This window comes from Eleutherodactylus coqui, chromosome 5 (assembly GCF_035609145.1).
Source record: "Eleutherodactylus coqui strain aEleCoq1 chromosome 5, aEleCoq1.hap1, whole genome shotgun sequence".
Taxonomy (NCBI): domain Eukaryota; kingdom Metazoa; phylum Chordata; class Amphibia; order Anura; family Eleutherodactylidae; genus Eleutherodactylus; species Eleutherodactylus coqui.
Genome location: NC_089841.1, coordinates 36321474 through 36342445, shown reverse-complemented (window position 1 = coordinate 36342445; position 20972 = coordinate 36321474). Strand labels below are relative to the sequence as shown.

The following is a 20972-nucleotide window of genomic DNA, read 5'->3' as shown; positions in this document are numbered from 1 at the left end:
GGCAGGGAATTTCAACCCCACGTCACTAAGATGCTCTGCCGGCTTGACAAGTTCCCATCAGCCTGCAAGGAGGTCCGGTGAGCAGCCCCCTGGACACTGGCGGCATCTGCTAGGTGAGTATATTGATTTTTTTTCTCTCGGGCAGTGTAGCTATGGCGTTTAGCGCTGCAAAAAACGCAGTACCAATTTGTGCCGCATTTTCGGCAGCGCTGAAACCACAGCCCATTCATTTCAATGGGCGACGCAGAGCCGAAAATGCTTGTGTGAACAGCCGCATTGAAATGAATTGGAGCGTTGTATAGTGTTTAGCGCTGCGCTGAAAAAACAGCGCTAAACACTGTACATAAAAGTGATTAATTAGGGCTGGTTGCACCAAGCACGCTGTTGATTCAGGTTTAGTTAAACCATGATCAGCTGTTATACTTGGGGCAAGGAAACGTCTTGCACCCATGCTTAAGATCTGAGATTTGTAAAACCAAGTTGACTTGATCTGCGATCAAAGGTTGACCTGGAAGAAATGTATTGCGCATGATTATGGGTGGCTGTAGTCAGGTGATCTACTCAGCCTTCGTAGCGGTAGTAAAATCATGGGCGCTACCAACAGCAAACTACCACCACCCAGGAAAAGCCCATCATCCGAGTCCACTATCTTGGATTTCAGAAAAGCCCATCATCCGAGTCCACTATCTTGGATTTCAGAAAAGCCCATCATCCGAGTCCACTATCTTGGATTTCGGAAAAGCCCATCATCTGAGTCCACTATCTTGGATTTCGGAAAAGCCCATTATCCGAGTCCACTATCTTGGATTTCGGAAAAGCCCATCATCCGTGTCCACTGTCTTGGATTTTGGAAAAGCCCATCATCCGAGTCCACTGTCTTGGATTTTGGAAAAGCCCATCATCCGAGTCCACTGTCTTGGATTTTGGCTGCTAAACGAAGTTCAACTAATTTGATCTGCCAAAATCGATGGATCAAATTCGTGGGCTAAAGCGCATTGGTGCAACATTGTTCTGCTTGATCTCAGATCAAAACTTTGATGCAACCGGCCCTTACATAACTTCCACTGTGTAATCTGAACGATGTTTCATGATTTTTGGCATATTTGCATACCACTCATTGTATAACTCCGGCATTTGACATTACCTTCTTCAGTAAGCCAGGTTGTATTTTTTTTTAATTGTATTGTCAGGTTCCTACAAGGTGTCAGGGTGTCGCTGTCTATTTCTTCATGGAGGAGTGGGAGTATTTAGAAGGACACAAGGATCTGTACAAGGAGGCCATGATGGAGACACGCCAGCTTCTCACATCATCAGGTATGAGACAGGACTAAATACACACATCTAACCCCCTTTAGTAAAAACACATACTTCTACACACCTAATATCTGCACAAAAATGCTAAACTTTTGTTTATACTAACCGCATAAAAAATGCAAGATTCTTAGTGCATAATTTGATCAACGTATGTGGGCCCATCTGCCATGTCCAGGTGAACTTTAATTGATGGGTTCCTAGCTCTACTGATACCTCTCTTTGAGATAAAAAATTCACATAAAGGGAGGGTGCTGTATCCACGATAAGTATCCTACTGTAAGTAAAAACACCTTGTAAAATTTAGTGAAGGCGTGCATAGAGGACCATGTAGCACCCTTACACATCTGTGCGTCAGACGCCCTTTGGCGCGCTTCCCAATGATGCTCACGCAGCCCTGGTCAAGTGAGCAGTTACTCGCAAAGGGGGGGGGGTCTGGCCCTTGGCCCGATTGGCCTCAGCCACCACCAAATGAATCCAGCACAAAATTGTGCCCTTCGAGGCGGCTTGACCATGAAGTGTTCCCTTGGGAAGCACACATGTATGAAGGTGCGGACTGATGGAAGAGTAGCCAGCGGTCTCTGGAACAAGATGGTAAGTGCTGATACTTGTCCCTTAAGGGAGCTGAGACTGAGTCCCAACTCCTTGAAAGTGAGAACTGCATGGGATGCCCGGATTGACATTCGCACCCGGCGAAGAAGCACCTCCAGACACGATAATAGGTCTTCGAAGAAGACTGTTTCCGCCCCCTAATCATGGTGTGGATAACCGGATCTGTGAACCTTCAGTTCTCAACACCACTAATTTAACTTCCACGCCTTCAAACGCAGCATTGGTAAATGCTGATGGAAGGGGGCCCTTGCAAGAGGAGATCCTTGTGTAGTGGGAGACTCCACGGCATCTCGATGTGCAGATCCATTAATTCGGCATACCATGCCTGATGCGGCCAATCTGGTGCAATGAACAGCACTGGAATGCGTTCCTTCTTGATCTTCTTGATGACCCTATGTAACAGAGGAAACGGTGGGAATCGGTACGGGAACTGGACCACCGATCACAGGATGATGAGGGCATCCATTGCTAAGGCCCAAGGGTCCTGGGACCTCGATAGGAACTGCGAGATCTTGCAATTGAGGCTGGAGGCCATGAGGTCCACGTTCGGTCATTTCTAAATGATGACAAAGTGGGGGCGTGGCCAAGCAGCCGACCTGACCGGCCGCATGTAAGAAGGGCTCCTGCTCAAACCGACCAAACGGCAATCCTGTATTGATCCTGAGGACTCCCAACCCCGACATAACACCACCGGAGGAGAGGGGGAAGCGACTGGACCCCAAGACACTTACCCCTGACGAACGAGGAGCAGCGGGGCCGGCGATAGAGACGAGCCTGTGAAGCGGGGAGCGCCGCCGTTGCGGAGCGTGTGTCACCAGCCGACTGGCGGGCTCTGGATCTGGCGCTGCACACAGCGGAGGGTGAGGAGCGGAGTGCATAGACCACCGGCGGGGCTGCGAAACGCTGTGGCACCTACCCGACACCGCAGTAAGAAGATCCTGAGGGTGAGCGCGGAAAGCTGCGGCCGCCATTTTGTGGGGAAGACTCCTGATCGGCGAGCGACTCCTCGAGCCTGTCGCCCCCCCTGCCGACACAGAGAGAAGGAAGATCGAGCGCTGGGTGAGGTGTCTGTGGCGCCGGCAGCCATAGCGACGCCGGTGACAGACTTGCAGCGCCGCGGCTGATACGGCCGCCATCCTGAGGACGGGGCAGACGGGCCTAACAGCGGAGAGCCGCATAAAGGGGCCGCATAGAGGGAGGCTGGGGCGACCGGCGGCGCCGCAGGCACCGAGGCACTTAAAGTATCCCCCGACAACAGGGATCCGGAGAGGGAACACGTGGTGCCGCAGCTACCGCCGCCATCTTGCGGGGCAGACTCAGCCGGCAATAACCCGGGCCCGACGAGCCTCTACTAGTATAAAAAGGGGATCGGACGCCGGGCGAAACAGCCAGAGTACCGGCAACCACAGCAACACAAGCAACAGATCTGCACTACCGCGGCTGACATAACCAGTACCTGGTGGGCTGGGCCGGCGGACCTGGCAGTGAGGGGTCAGGAGAAGAGACCATACAGAGGTCCCCTGCCTGGAGGAGAAAAGCAACGCCAGCAGCAATAACCAGTTAAGTGTGCTAGGGGGGAAGGGGAGAAAAGGAGCAGCAGTTATTGTACCTTATATAAACAAGCCCCTAGAGAGTGGGACCCCCCCTCCCCCACAATACCCAGAGAAGAGGCCAAAGAAACAGCCCCAGAGCACCCCCCAAACCAAGGGCGTAAGGCCTGCAAGAGACCACCATTGCTGATAACAGAGAATAGGGCAGACGTCACGTGCGTAGGCTCTGCACCGAGTATACTGGTGAACCCAGCACTATAAAACACAGGCAGCAACCGAATACGCCGCTAAATACCTCTGACAGAACAACATGGGGCCTACCAGGCAGAACGCTGCAGCAGATAAATTAAAGGCATTTGTCAGAAACGAAAATCGCAGAGATGCAAGCTCCGACTCCGCGCAGCCGGCCCCGGGGGGCTCACCCCCTCCGATAAAGAACACCAATCCAAACCCAACAGAAGGGACAGTTCAAACCCTACAACAACTATACGACCAGCTACTGACAGCAATCCAGACATCCACGACTACTCTCACCAGTAAAATTGATGAAGTTAAAATGGATGTCAGTCTCCTTAGACAAGACCTTCAAAATTTGAGAGAAAGAGTCACAGCTACGGAAGATAGAATGTGAGTAAAAGAAATGAAAAAGGAGGGTGGAGCAAGACCCAGTGAGGGTAGTGGAATATTTATGGAGTACAAAGAGTTTTCAATGATTGAGTATTTTGAATGGTGGAGGTGCTGCCAACCAGATGACGCTCCACCAGTGTGGGCGTAAGTGTAGCGAAAAGGAAGTGAAAAGAACTGGTATGGAGGCGCAACACTCTAAGCTACTGGAAGATGTAGATCAAAGTCCAATGTGTGATGGTGAAAGCACTTCTTTTTTATTATTTTTTCAGAAATTAAAAACCAGCAATGGAATACGCGTTTCGGGGAAGAACCCCTTCGTCAGTTCGGCTGGATAGGACTGTGTGATAAGTACAAATAGATAATGGAGGAGTGATTAACAAAGAAAGGGGAGGAGAGGGGGAAAAAAAAAAAAAAGAACAAAATTCATATACATAATGAAGTCTCACAAATGTGTCAATAAGAACAATAAATATATGATGAAAACATCGATCTGAACAGTGATAAAATATATATGAGACAAAAAACATAAAAGAATATGAGCATCCGTACATGTAAATTAACATGAGATTTATACAAAACAAATATCTGTTAAAATAGGATGAAGACAATCCTGAGTAAAATACCAATCTTAAAAGTACCAATATGAGAGCGGATGGACTCAAAATCGTGTGGTTGCTTTCAGCTGAATGGGATGACTACAGAATTAAAATGCATGTACAGCCTATTGGGAAATATGAAATGATTGCTACACCCAAGGGGGTGCATAAATAAATGTGTATATGTATGTAAAAATGAGAAGAAAAAAAAAATCTATTGGAAAGCTACTTCAGAATGGTGTGCATTGACAGCATTGGGTTCATGGTGTGGGATAAAGTTAGGAAGAGAAAAAAAAAAAAAAAAAAAAAGGGGGGGGGGGAGAAGGGACACCTTTATGTAACCAACAAAAATGAGAATAAAACTAATTAGAAATTGAGATAAGGGGCTCACCAACAGGATGCCTAGGGGTGACACGATTCCAAAGATGTATAGAATGTGTCGGAGGTCCTGAAAATGAAGAATTGTCAGATTAGGGAAGATGTATGGATAATATATGGCAGAGGGTTCTAGCAGGGTAATTAAGTGCAGGGGGACAGTTAGAATGAACTGAGCACTGGAGGGATTTTTTCATTCTAACTGTCCCCCTGCACTTAATTACCCTGCTAGAACCCTCTGCCATATATTATCCATACATCTTCCCTAATCTGACAATTCTTCATTTTCAGGACCTCCGACACATTCTATACATCTTTGGAATCGTGTCACCCCTAGGCATCCTGTTGGTGAGCCCCTTATCTCAATTTCTAATTAGTTTTATTCTCATTTTTGTTGGTTACATAAAGGTGTCCCTTCTCCCCCCCCCCCTTTTTTTTTTTTTTTTTCTCTTCCTAACTTTATCCCACACCATGAACCCAATGCTGTCAATGCACACCATTCTGAAGTAGCTTTCCAATAGATTTTTTTTTTTTTTTCTTCTCATTTTTACATACATATACACATTTATTTATGCACCCCCTTGGGTGTAGCAATCATTTCATATTTCCCAATAGGCTGTACATGCATTTTAATTCTGTAGTCATCCCATTCAGCTGAAAGCAACCACACGATTTTGAGTCCATCCGCTCTCATATTGGTACTTTTAAGATTGGTATTTTACTCAGGATTGTCTTCATCCTATTTTAACAGATATTTGTTTTGTATAAATCTCATGTTAATTTACATGTACGGATGCTCATATTCTTTTATGTTTTTTGTCTCATATATATTTTATCACTGTTCAGATCGATGTTTTCATCATATATTTATTGTTCTTATTGACACATTTGTGAGACTTCATTATGTATATGAATTTTGTTCTTTTTTTTTTTTCCCCCTCTCCTCCCCTTTCTTTGTTAATCACTCCTCCATTATCTATTTGTACTTATCACACAGTCCTATCCAGCCGAACTGACGAAGGGGTTCTTCCCCGAAACGCGTATTCCATTGCTGGTTTTTAATTTCTGAAAAAATAATAAAAAAGAAGTGCTTTCACCATCACACATTGGACTTTGATCTACATCTTCCAGTAGCTTAGAGTGTTGCGCCTCCATACCAGTTCTTTTCACTTCCTTTTCGCTACACGGAAGATAGAATATCTACGCTGGACGACACCGTGCCCCCAATGTCAGCCGCAATAAGAGATCTTACGCAGAAGGCCGGCTATTGGAGACAGAAAGCGGACGACCTCGAAAATCGTTCGCGACGCAATAATTTGCGCATAGTCGGCTTGCCAGAAAGAACCGAGGGACAGAGACCGGAAGAATTCTTAGAGAAATGGCTCCGCGAACTTCTCCCCAATGCAGAACTGTCGCAGGTCTTTGTCATCGAACGGGCTCACCGCGTGCCAATGAAGCCACCCATACCCGGTGCCCCACCCAGACCGCTGCTGGCAAAGCTACTCAATTCCCGTGACAGGGATAACATCCTGCAAGCTGCCAGAAAGGGAGGACCCCTATGCCATGATAACGCCACAGTCTCCATCTTTCCGGACTTCTCGGCGGACCTCCAGAAGCAAAGAGCCTCGTTCTTCAATATTAAAAGGCAACTTAGAGATCTGTAGCTCCCGTATTCTATGATGTACCCAGCGCGACTACGAGTGATTGACGGAGACCGCACCCGCTTCTTCTCTTCACCATCCGAGGCAGAAGAATGGTTGACCACCAGACGACGGCCAGAGAGACTGTAATGTATATCAAACCCTAACCATTATTTTTGTCCTCCTTTAGGTGACGGGACTTTCATACCACATATAAAGGGCCCATCAAGGCCGCCTAATTGTGCTGCAGGCTGCTGGCCTGGGGGGGGAAGCACCCCCCCCCAGGTTGCCCCTGGCAATAACCGCCCCGTGTTCGCCTCCCCCCCCTCCCCTCTCCCCTCTCCCCTCCCCCCCCCCTTCCTCCCCTCCCCTCCCCCCAGATTTTCTTGTTCCCTCCCGCCTCCCCGGAAGGGAGTCCACCTAACTAAAACACAATATGACATGGTCGGTTCACACCACTGTACCAATAACCAAACAGAACCACAAGTATAGCGACGACGGAGCTATGCTAAGTTGGTTACCCCGAGTTAAAGTTAGCCACGAATACTAACACAACGAGGTTATAATCAGTATTCAAAACCTGTTCAGTTATAAGTTGTTGTAAGAGTTATAACTTGGTAGTGCGCTACCATAATGTTTCTAGAGTGTATGCATCAGATGTTCAATGCTTTTTCTATAAATGTACCGAAGTGCGATTGCATGGCGGGTAGGAGAGACGTAGTGGGGCGTGATGGGGGGTCTCCTAGCGGACAGAGTGACATAAACAATTTCATCCGGACCCAATTAAACCATCTTTGCCAATGGCTGAGATAACTTTTGTGTCCTGGAACGTCAGAGGCATGGGATCCCCCAGGAAGCGAGTCATAATAAACTCCTTAATATGCTCCTGGCGACCGCATGTGTTGTGCCTACAGGAGACCCACCTCACGCCCGAAACCTCTAAATGCCTGCTAAAGCCATGGGTTCAGTGGTCAGCACACTCACACCACACATCATATTCCAGGGGGGTGTCTTTATTGATAGAGAGATCCATCAGATGGGAGGTAGAACAGTTAAAAAGAGACCCAGAGGGTAGATACATCTTCGTAAGAGCCAAAATAAACAATGAACCATATGTACTCCTATGTTACTATAACCCACCAACAACGTCAACAGCCCTGCTGGCAGAAGGCATACAATTTGCTTCATTTACACCAGATGTAACGACTATCTGTATGGGAGACATGAATATGGTCATGCACCCACACCTGGACAGATTTGGAGGGGGTGCTCGGGGGGCGGGAGACGGGGGCCCGACCCGCCTGGCCTCTGTGATCTCGGTGGTGGGATGGCTGGATTTATGGCGAATATTTCACCCCCACCAACAGGAGTTTTCTTGCCATGCAGCCCATAATCATGCATTGAGCCGCATAGATTATATATTTGGATCCCCCTTGTTGTTTGCAAAAATAGAGTCCATAGAATTTCTGCCAAGAGGGGTTTCAGACCACTCACCGATCTGCATGGTCCTTAAAAAACCAGGCCCCCCTGCAATTAGGAATCAGCGGATACACCCGTTCTGGCTTTCACTGCTTGGCCCAAATGACCGATTAATAGACCAAATTCAGATATACTACGAGGCGCATGAGGAAAGCCGGGATAGGATGCTGGTGTGGGAAGCCTTTAAGCCATACCTTAGAGGATGCTTTAAATCCTCAATCTCCTTCATTAAAAGAACCGCAGCTAAAGAGGAAGAACAGTTAGCGCAACAATGCCAACAACTAGAAAAAGAATTCATAGCCCATCCCTCAAATGATAAAAGAGATAAATGGTTACAGGTAGGTAGAGAGTACCTGATGCATTTGAAAGAGAAGGCTCAGAGGAGACTATTCTTCACCCGCCAGTCCTTTTTTGAGCTAGGTAATCAGTCCAGTAAACTGCTAGCATATATGGCCCGACAAGAGACTACTTCCCCGGCTATATTAAGGATCAAATCAACCAAGGGCACAATACTCACAGACCCCCAAGATATACTAGAAAGATTTCAACAATTCTACCAAGATTTATACCAGTCCCAGATTAACTATACCCCAGCAGAGCTAGAGAACTACCTAACCAACATAACATTTCCAGTAATACAAGAAGCACATAGATCCCTATTAGATGGCCCTGTCACAATAGAAGAAATACAGGAGGCAATGGAGGGCATGGCAAAAAACAAGACCCCGGGTACAGATGGCATACCAGTGGAAGTTTATCTTCAGTACAGAGAGGAAATAACACCACAACTACTCTCACTATATGAGGATATATTTGAGAAAGGACGCCTTCCAGAGTCGATGTTAGAGGCTAATATAGTCCTCATACTAAAGCCTGAAAAGAACCCGGAGGAGTGTGGGTCGTACAGACCTATCTCCCTCTTAAATACAGACTATAAAATCCTTGCCAAGGTACTGGCTTTCAGGCTGAACCAAGCGATTAAGGATGTTATACACCCGGACCAATCCGGATTTATTCCGTGAATGTCCACGTCCGATAACATCAGAAGAACGCAGGTAATTACGCAGGTGGGACGAAGGTGGAGAAAAGGCTGGGCTCTGGCCTCATTGGATGCCGCCAAGGCATTTGACTCAGTGGAGTTGCCATATTTGATGGAAGTTCTGCGGAAATTTGGATTCGGGGAGCCGTTCATCAGGTGGGTCTCCATCTTATATACTGCACCGACGGCGAGGGTAGTGGCAAATGGCTTGGTCTCCACCTTCCTCCCACTTCACAGGGGAACCCGACAGGGTTGCCCACTTTCCCCCCTTCTATTCGCGATTGCTATAGAACCCCTAGCACTAAAAATTCGACAACACGCACTATACAGGGGGATCCAGATCGGCCCCAGAGAAGACAAGATAGGATTGTATGCGGACGATATAATACTCTACATGTCGGAACCCCAAAGCACCCTGCCCCTAGCCGTCTCCCAGATAGACGAATTCGGGAATTTTTCAGGCCTACGTATCAACTGGCAGAAGTCTACTCTTATGCCGCTGAGAGAGGAGGAGTGGAGGGTGGGGGAGGTAAACCACAACCTGCAAATTGTCCCCCAATTTAAATACTTGGGGGTCTACATTACCAGGGACCACACCCAAAGTTTTAATCTAAACATTGCACCCCTAATAACAACCCTGCAATTAAAACTAAAAGCTTGGAGCTCCCTGCCACTATCCGTGGCAGGGAGAATAAATCTTATTAAAATGATAATTCTCTCCAAATATCTATACCGGCTAGAACATGCAGAAATAACTGTAGCAAAAAAATTCTTTAAAACAACTAACTCATTAATAACATCGTTTGTGTGGGAGAAGGCTAGAGCCAAACTCCGTATGGAAACTCTACAAAGGTCTAAAGAGCTAGCGGGGATGGCGCTGCCGGACTTCAAAATATACTACCTGGCAGGGCAAGTCCGATATATACGCCATTGGCTGTCGGGCGCCCCTCTCCCGAACTCCGAGCACCACTTGATGTACTTCCTTTCGGAGGCATCCCTCTGGATCATCTTGGAAAAACCAGGGCTGTTGACGAAACCAATGCTGCCCATTCACAGACTCGCGGTAAGTGTCTGGAGGGCATGTAGAAAACTGACGGGGCAAGAGGACACCCCCCTGGAAACCCCCTTATGGAATAATAGAGTGTTGCCGCATTTACTGAACCTTCCAGACAGACAATTTTGGCTAAATCTGGGAATCACCACACTGGAACACCTATACATTGACGGGACGCTAGTCTCCTTTGAGCAATTGCAGCAGATATACCAGGTACCTAGAACAGGATTTTTTAGATATCTGCAACTCAGACACGCATTGACAGCGCAATTCCCAGAACCCAGAAGACCCTTCTCCACATACCCATTAATAGGTATACTGCGCACACAGGGCCCTAGGGGCCTAATCTCAAAGTTATATACACACCTGTTATACTCTAAGATCCCCAGTACACAAATGGTGGTACTGGAGAAATGGAGGGAACTTATCCCAACACTGACTGATGAGGACTGGGATACCGCAATGGCCACCTACACCAGGGTCTCACCAGCCGCGAACAATAAACTGACCCAGTTATATATCTTACATCAATGTTATCTAACACCAACTAGACTCCATAAAATGAACAGATCAGTGACCAGTCAGTGCCACCGATGCCGCGCTACAAGCGCAAACTTCAATCATCTAATATGGGGATGTCCAATGGTATACACGTATTGGGAAGAGGTCACAGAGTTCCTGACCCAACTGATGGGAATACCAGTACCGCTGGATCCAGCAATGTGTCTGCTAGGGATCATAGATGAGGAGCAATGGCAACATTATGATAAAATATTCCTCACTAAAGTATTATTTTATGCCCGCAAAGTCATAGCGCTGAGATGGATGGACAGGCGCCCTCCGACAGTTACAAAATGGCAGAGTATTATCAATACCATCCTACCATACGAGAAAATAGTCTACAAAAACAGGAAACACCCTGAAAAGTTCGACAAGGTGTGGGGGATTTGGTGCGGGACAACAAACACAAACCACGCAAGAAATGTTCCAAAATTTATTAAGACAGAGTACACCCAGACTTGGCAGGTAAAATGAGCAATAAAGCTACGAATATTACAGATGTATATACGGAGATATGCTGAGTAAACGTAGAGGAAATGTAACGCACTTGTGTACCGAACACTGTTACCAAAGAATTTTCTGATGTATGTAAAGTTTAATTATTTGTTAGTGTATGTAAATGCACATTGTTTGAGAAACTGCTTATTCATGTAATGTAAAATACATGTTGTTCAATAAAACGAGTTTAAAAAAAATGATGACAAAGTTGCTAAAAGGCATCTGGTGCAAAGTTGAGAATCGACAGATAAATTGCCCGAAGCTCCAGGACATTTATTGGGAGATGCGCTTCCACAGTGGACCACAAGCCCCGGGTCATGTGTGTACGGAGCATTTTTCCCCCAGCCTGATAGGCTGGCGTCTGTGGTGATCATCCTCCAGTGAAGGAAGAGGAACCACTGAAGTATAAGAGGAGACAATACCCACCCCTGCCAGTACCTTGGTGAAGACCACAGGAGCCGTTGCCAACCCGAAAGGGAGGGCCCAGAACTGGTAATGCCTGCTTTGAATGGCAAACCACAGGAACCGTTGATGCATCTGCTGAATTGGAAAGTGTAGATATGCATCCTGGATGTCGATGATGACAGGAATTCGTGGCTGTCCAGGGACACTATGACGGAGGGGATGGAGCCATCCTTCTTTGGCACGATGAACAGGTTTGAGTAGAACCCTGTAAAGTTCTGGTTTCGCGGGACTAGCACTATGATCTGCTGTGACAAAAGATGGCCCCCAGGAGCTTTCTGGCCTTGGTGGTGCATCTGGGAATGGGGGATGTGAAAAAACGATCCAGTGGAGTGCTGATGAACTCAATGGCATAACCGGAGGTGACGATCTCCCGCACCCAGGCGTCTAGCACAAACTGGAGCCATGTGGACTGGAACCTTGCCAACTGACCCCCTACTGCAAGGATCAGCGGCGGTCAATCTGCATGTGAAGGGCTTGGAGAAAGAGGGATTTGCGGGGCAAGGACACTGTTGCTACACAGGGCACGGTTTTTGTGGGAGGGACATTTCCTTTGCTCCTTCATAATCATAGCAGCCGATCACTGACTACAGCGACGAAAGGAACGAAAGGACGTGTGGCCCTTTGGTGTGGTCCTAGTAGGTTTTGCTCTTACTCCCTGTAGTCTCTGCAATAATCTCGACCAGCTTGTCCCCAAACAAGTGGGAGCCAAGGAAGGGAAGTTTAGTTAGCCTTTTCTTAGAAGCGGTGTCTGCAACCCATCGCTTCCAACCCTGGTATGGAACAATCATCTGAGAGTTCCGCTTCCGCAGGCGACGGAGGACGGGGAAATGGACTCTGGAAAGACACTGCGGTGGCTGGACCATGAACGCCTGGAGTGCTTGTGTGGTCTACCGCGGGAGAGCATGCCATGGTCAAATCTATCCACCATGGAAAGAACCTCCTGTGTTAGGGGTCTTAACCATTCCAGTTAGGCAGTGAGTAGCGGCTGGGAAACTGCAGCAGCAGAATCTGATTCCAAGCGCTCCCCGTGCCGAGACAGAGCGGCCAAGGACAGGGGCAGGTGGGGCATGCCACAGAAGAGGCAAATGGGAGTTCTGAGCTGTGGTTGAGCTGATGCAATAGCAGCCAGCACTGAGACGGAGACAGGGAGCCTGAATACCTGCACTAACCTGGGGGCTGACCCGGCTGGGTGCCCCTGTAGCCTCCATATCCTGATGGGCTCCTGCAGCTTCCACGTTGAGCAGGCGGAGCCTGGGACTCCTCTGTGTATTTCCCACTGTACGCTGCAATTGGTCTGCGCATCTTCCATGAAACGGGTGCAGAGCAGCCTGCATGGTAGCCAGGGGGCAGTTCACCTGGACAGCAGGACCACAATCGTCTTCAGCAATGGAGCAAAAACAAGTGGGCTACGAGACCGTAACATACATATAAAGAATAACCTCCGACAGCAGAGCACTGTCCTTTATACTGTGACATGCCCTACCTGCCCTTGGCCTCTTGCCACCCCTCGGCTCAGAATCAGATTCTGCCACTGCGATTTCCCAGCCGCTGCCCATCGCTGAACTGGAATGGTTAAGACCTCTGACACAGGCGGTTCTTTCCATGGTGGATAGGTTTGACTGTGGCATGCCCTCTCATGGTAGACCACACAAGCGCTCCAGGCGTTCATGGTCCAGCCACCGCAGAGTATCTCCAGAGTCCATTTCCCCGTCCTCCGCCTCCCTGATTCCATCGCAGAAGGCGGATTCTGAACTTTCAGAGGGGGAACTCTCAGAATTTTGTTCCGTACCGGGGTTTGAGGCAGAGCGCTCATCCAAGATGGCAGCTACAGTTGATAGCCTGATCACTGCCATAAAGGATAACCTTAATATATCTGAGAAGAGCTCCTCTGCCGATCAGCAGGCTCACTCCTTCAGACACCATAGCCGGGCTCCTAAGCTCTTTCCCAGGCACAAGGAGTTTGAGGAAGCGCTTTCCCTGGAATAGAGAAAGCTTAACAGACGTCCTGCTAAATTGAAAGGTTTTGATGTTTTATACCCTTTTCCACAGGTTTTAATCAAGAAGTGATCTGTTTTCCCTACAGTGGACCCGCCGATTGCCTGCTTATCCAAGCATACCACCATTCCGGTGGAGAATGGCGCGTCATTCTCTGACCCGCGGGATAGTAAGATGCAGTCCCTCTACAAGGTGATTTTTGAATTCGTGTGTTCTACTCTGCGACCGGTGTTTGCAGCAACATGATTATGTCACAATGTTCTCGCATGGGCCAAACAACTTCGAGAGGTCCTCTCTGTGGATATCTCTCCGCAAGCGGAAATGCTTCTCGTGCAGCTAGAGGTAGGCAGCGGTTTCACCTGTGAGGCCTCCTTAGATGCCGCGAGACTGTTAGCATGTGCCTTGGGATTGTGAGTGATAGCGTGTCGCATTCTTTGGCTGAAGGCATGGGATGCAGACATCGCTTCTAAGAAGAAGCTAACTAATCTTCCCTGACGGAGCCCCCGCTTGTGTAGGGACAAGCTGGACGAGATTATTGCATAGATGACAGGGGGCAGAAGCACTCTTTTACCTCAAACAGGCCAAATCGTTCTAGGCATGCACCAAAAGGCCACACATCCTTTTGGTCCTTTCGTCACTCTAGTCCGTGATCGGCGGACAATGCTATGGGTGCGTAGGAGCAAGGGAATTGTCCCTCCTACAAACTGCGCCCTGCGTGGCAACAGCGTCCTCGCCCTGCAAAGCTCTCTTCCTCCAAGCCCTCCGAAAGGTCGGCCGCCACTGATCCTCACGATAGGGGTCGGTTGGCAAGGTTCCAGTGCACATGGCTCCGATTATGCCATCGAGTTGCACTCCACCGGATCGTTTTTTCACATCTCCCATTTCCAGATGCCCTACCAAGTCCAGAAAGCTCCTGTGGGCCATCGACCATCTATTGGCGCAGCAGGTCATAGTGCAGTCCCACCATGCCAGCGCTTTACAGGGTTCTACTTGAATCTGGTCTTCGTGCCAAAGAAGGATGGTTCAGTTGCTCCAGTACTGGACCTCAAGCGACTGAACTGGTACGTTCTCGCATGGAGTCCATCCGCCTGGTCATAGCGTCCCTGGACTGCCACGAATTTCTGTCATCCATCGACGTCCAGGATGCGTAGCTACACGTTCCAATTCGGCGAACGCATCAACGGTTCCTGCAGTTTGCAGTTCAGGGTAGGAATTGCCAGTTCTGGGCCCTCCCTTTTGGGTTGGCAACGACTCCCAGGGTTTACACCAAAGTACTGGCAGCCATAATTGAATTCCTTCACTCCAGGGGAATCATAGCCATACCCTCATCAAGGGTCTGTCACAGACGACCAGCCTGGAGAGTTAGCACATTTCCTTACTCACTCTGGAACGGTTCAGCTGGAAGCCATAGCTTCATGTGTATTTGTTGCATGTCTAACCCCGTCGGGACCAAAGCCTATTCTGGCATTTAGAGTTATTTTCGCGTCACAGAATTCATTGAACCAGGACTTCAGTTTTTCTGATGACATAATTGACTGAAGGCTTTTATTGGCAGGATGAGTTGATTTTTAACCTGTTGGTTAAGTTTTATTTGCTCTTCTTGGGGAAAGTTGGGGGAAATACATTTGGGCTGTTGTGTTTTTTTGTTTTGTAAACTTATGCCTTTAGCTACACAGCACAAGTAATACATCACCTTTTATTCTATAGGTTGGTACAATATGGTGATATTAAATAAGTAAAGTTTTTTTCTCATGTTTTCCTAATGTTGTGCAATAATAGAACAGTGCATCAAAAAGTGAGTTTTATGTTGCTGCATTCCAAAAGCTATACATTATTTTTTTGTCCATAGATGTAACGTGTGTCCCCCAAAATAAGACAGTGTCTTATATTAATTTTTGTTCAAAAAGGTTTAACTTTTTTACATGTATAGCTGCCTGGACACTATTTAAATTGACTTCTTTAACTGTTAGCAGGACTTAATTTTGGAGTAGGGCTTATATTTCAAGCATCCTCAAAAAGCCTAAAAAAATCATTTTACATCCTCAAAAATTCTGGAAAATCATGCTATGTCTTATTTTCAGGGAAACAGGGTAGCTGTATGCGGGTTTATTATGTGGGGTGAATCATATTTATTAATGAGAAGCATTTGAGGTTCATGTAATTTATTTTATTTTTTTTTACTTTGACTATTTTTTGTGTGAAAGAATTAAATTAAACTGCATTTTTATGCAGTTAGTATAAACAACTGTTAGGGCTCCCGCACACTTGCGTTTTTCTTGCGCATTTTTTTCACACGATATCACTGCGTTTTTTTCACGCGATTGTCAATGGGACTTTCTAACGTTAAAAACGCATCTCAAGTTGGTGCTGTGCTTTTTTAGTGCAATGCGTTTTTAACGTTAGTAAGTCACATTGACAATCGCGTAAAAAAAACCGCAGCAATATCGCGTGAAAAAAGCGTGCAAGAAAAACGCAAGTGTGCAGGAGCCCTTATGTAGATATTAAAGGTGTGTGAGTGCTGGGACATGTGATACTGTATATATTGCAGCCCTGGCTTTCATGTACCTTCTCATTTACTTGTTGGAAGTGCGGACTGTGTAGTTTTGTTGTTGGTGGCTGAACATCATGATTTACTAGTTCTTGTTCTGAGGTCTACTGTTAGATTGGGACCTTTTTTGTTACCACTATCTTAGATGATAATTACGTTAGGCTACATGACTTGCATGGAACTGTTCTAAGATATCAATATGATGTTCAAGCTTTACATTATTCAAAAATAGTAAAATCTGCTTTATTCTTAGCAGATGACGGTATCGGGAGCTCAGAAGCACGTATGATATCTGCAGATTGTAAAGCAGAGGATTATGGTATCAGACAAGATACGTATGAAGAACCTGCCATTATCCCAAATATCCCCTCAGTCCTTCACAGCAAAGCTGAACCACTTATACAGGTCCCATCTTCTAATTCATCACAGACTGATAAGCAGAAGAAAAGTCACAGAAGGGGAGAACATCAAAGTGCTCACAGAGAAGAGATGCTGTATTCATGCTCAGAATGTGGGAAATGTTTTACTTGGAAATCACATTTTGTTAGACATCAGAGAACTCACACAGAAGAGAAGCCTTTTTCATGTACAGAATGTGGCAAATGCTTTACCTTGAAATCAACTCTTGTTAAACATTGGAAAATTCACACAGGGGAAAAGCCATTTTCATGTACAGAATGTGGGAAATGTTTTACTGTGAAATCAGATCTTGTTCAACATCAGAGAATTCACACAGAGGAGAAGCCGTTTATATGTTCTGAATGTGGGAAATGTTTTACTTTGAAATCAACTCTTGTTAAGCATCAAAGAATTCATACAGAGGAGAAGCCATTTTCATGTTCAGACTGTGAGAAATCATTTACTCTGAGATCAAGTCTTGTTGAACATCAAAGAATTCACACAGGAGAGAAGCCGTTTTTATGTTCAGAATGTGGGAAATGTTTTAGCTCTAAATCAAATTTTACCGAACATCTGAAAACTCATCTAGGAGAGAAGCTGTTTTTATGTCCGGAATGTACAAAGTGTTTCTCAAGGAAAACACATCTTGTTCAACATCTGAGAATTCACACAGGGGAGAAGCCATTTTCATGCCCAGGATGTGAAAAGTGTTTCTCAAGAAAAACACATCTTGTTAAACATCAGAGAATTCACTCAGAAGAGAGGCCATATTCATGTGCAGAATGTGGGAAATGTTTTACCTATAAATCAATTCTGCTTAAACATCAAAGAATTCATACAGGAAAGTAGACTTTTTTTATTATATAACTTGTTTTATTGACAAATAATAAAATAAAAAAGTTCAACAGGGCAGCTTCACACTTTTTAGATAAATGGCACTGTAGTTTTTGATGCAGTTCTTTGAGCAAAAAGCTGAAAGTGAATTAAAAGAAAATGGTTAATATACAAGAAGAATGTCTACTTCTTCTTTTGCTGGATCCACTTCTGGATTTGATTTTTAAAAAAGTGCATCAAAAACTGGGTTTAAAAAAAAAAAACCTGTGTGAAGCTACTACCCTTGCTGTACCTTCACACATAGAGCTTTAGTATAAAATTCCTCTACTCTTCACAATTCACTCTTCACAACTACCAATAAACATTTGTCATCTAAAAAGCAAATAAAATCCAAATGACGCAACTTTATATCAGCCGTGTGCATGGAATATTTCACATTGAAACATATAACTGAGTTACAAAACCCGTTAATAAACCTTTTTATAACTTCTATTAATCACAGGGGCAGTAGTCTATTTGTAATTAGATCAGCCCTTCACAGTCTAGACTGTTCTCTAAAATTTATATTTTATTGATAATTTGTTAAAAACCTATAGCACAATAGGGCACACCTGACACACAAAACAAAAGAACTCCCAGGTAGCAAACTGAGATTGTTGTCTGTCACTATCTGTGTCTTATAAATAATTGAAGGGACACCAACAATATATCTGTATCCTACAGCTTAGATATACAGCTCGGGTACGTGTTTCTGATGTACTATCTCAGACCTGGTGTGGGGGGCTCAATGATAGAACAAACGCCTCTCTTAATACATCAAGGTTAAAGGTAATAGGGCAGCATTGATCATTATTGTTTATAGGATCATTGCTCCCTATACATAACATAAATTTATGTGCATATTTCGACTTATTACAACTTAGAACTTCAGCATGTTTCCCCGTGTATGACACGGATCATCAGGAACTAATTGTCTGAAATAGCCAGGACTCAGTTAGCTGCCCAGGATAATAGAGGCTCATGCACCACCTGCCAGCTAGTGTGATTTGCACAAAGCTGTTGTAAGATGGAGACGTATCAGGGTGCCTAGATCTATCACTATGGTGGAATAGATGTAGTCCACCCAAGGCTATTGGATGGTGCTTGCACCATCTGGTTACTGGCAAGCCTCCAATTTATGCTGGCTAGAGCGGCTGGTATTGCCTCCTCATAAAAATCAACCCCTCTACGAAGTTAAAATAAAAAACTACTCATAGCCCTGATGGTGGACTAGAGTATCCATTACAGCTTAGCGATAGATCTAGGCGCCCTGATTTGGGTGCGGACTAGATAGCAGTCAAAAACACTGATGCTCTTATAGAGCTCTGTTACTCCCCCCCCCACTACAAGTGCACATCTATGTGTGCAAAACTGTATGTCTCCATCTTGCAACCATGGAGAACATTCTTCATTGTTGGAAGAAGTCAAAAATCATTTGGTGGAAGGTCAAGGAGCAGGAGGAACCATGTCAAAGTTGTTGCCCTGAAGAAACCCTTGAAATAGGGCTGTCCAATTAGTAGGATGGAAAACCACATGGGCAGACTTTCTTAGCCGTTTTCTTGCAAAGCAACTTCTTTATCAAAACACCTTTATAGAATGCAGCCATCACCGTAATGCAATGGGTGAGGGTTATGCCTTCACTTTCCCAAAACATGGCCAATATCATTTTCTCAGGACTGGCGATAACCTTGATTTTTTTGGTGGCAGTGAAATCAGTGTGCTTCTGTTTGGTTTCAGGATTGAAAAATGGCATCCATGTTTGATCCATTGTGACAATCCCACTATATGTGCCATTATGTGTTAAGATCACCTGGCCTATTGCCATGAGTGCAGCCTTGAGGTTGCCAGTCAACATTTGCCACCCAGCTGTAAGAAACTTTAGGCATCTTGTTGTCTTCACGCCGGATGGTGTGCAGAGATCCTATGGAAATGCTGACTTTACAGGCAATGTCTTCCACAATCGGCGGTCCTCGATCACCAGTTACTTCACTCTCGCAGTCATGCTTTCGGACCGAGGTTCGTGGTCACATGACATTTTGCCTTCTTAAAACTGCTGCAGCCACAAGCACACCTTGTTCACGTCCCGGACACCTTCACTGCTTGTCGCTCAACAAATGATAAATGTTGATGGATGTCATTCCGCGCCAGTGAAAAAATACAATATACACAATACCCTATATAGGGTCTTACTTGTTGTATGGTGCCGTGGTCCAATGGCACCCCCCCCCCCAATCCCGGTAGACACAAAGGTGAATGTAAAGAGATGGTTCTGGATAAAATCCTATTTAATTAATTGCGACGCGTTTCGGCCTGTAACCCAAGCCTTTTTCAAGCATAGATAAAAATACAAGACATACATCTATATATACTGGCAAATGTATAGTGATCTGGGAATGCACCCCTTTTCTCCATTGGCTAGATTGTCATCCGGTGCTCGTTACAGCTGTAATGGATCAGCAATGATGTCAGTAGGCGTCAGTGGGCAGAATCGGAGGTCACGTGTGTCCACGCGACCGCACAGGTTCCCCTACGTGGCGACGTCACCGCGTAGTTGTATGTAGTGATGCTAGTAGCGATGGGGGCTGGAGATAGAGGTCACATGTGCCTAGTCGCACAATGACTCCTATATGATGACGTATTAGAAGCAGCGCCATCACGTGTTCATGCGCGATGACGCTACATCCCATAACGGACTGTTGGCCCTTAGGGAGGGGGCGGTCCAAGTCGGTCACATGGACTGGAGATAGAGGTCACGTGCACAGTGACTCCTATGTGTTGGCGTATTAGAGGCAGCGCCATCACGTCATCATGCGTGATGACGCTATATCACGTGACAGACTATTTGCCCTTAGCACTTGAGTACTCTGAGTGATGTGCTTTCCATCTCCATTGAAAACAATGGATGATGCATTCCGAGGAACGTGAAAACGTAGGGCATGCCCCATCACTCATGTGTACGACCCCATTCAAAAGAGTAGGGTTCATATTCATGCGAGATATTGTGTGTCTCACAACGCACAGATCTCAAGTGATTTTCTCGGCTGCGTAACAGCTGGTAATGGAATAATCTCGCATCCTGTCAGTTTAATCAACAGCAACTGCAGCGTGTAGGCTCCTTCTGTCACCCATCAGCACTCTGCAATGTGATCATAAGATATCAATGGATTCCCATGGCAGGTAGAAGCCTGACAAAAGCCTCCATTTTTATCCCGTCACTTAGCATATTAGGCCCCGCCTCCTGCCGAGTCTAATATGCTGCTGTCATTGGCTTAGCTAAATGCTAAAATAAGTATTGCAGTGTAGTATCCTAGTGATCACATCTTCATGTCCTCTTCCGGGACAAAAAATAG

General features: G+C 46.0%; 1 protein-coding gene across 1 annotated transcript in view; it reads left to right on the top strand.

Annotated features, from left to right (window-relative positions):
• The window catches only part of LOC136628737 (zinc finger protein 850-like), a 93183-nt gene that overhangs the window by 8239 nt on the left and 63972 nt on the right, over positions 1–20972 (top strand). The window contains exons 3-4 of the mRNA XM_066604839.1: positions 1191–1314; positions 16604–17594. Coding sequence (XP_066460936.1) covers positions 1191–1314; positions 16604–17594 — 1115 coding nt within the window. The remainder of the gene's footprint in view (positions 1–1190; positions 1315–16603; positions 17595–20972) is intronic.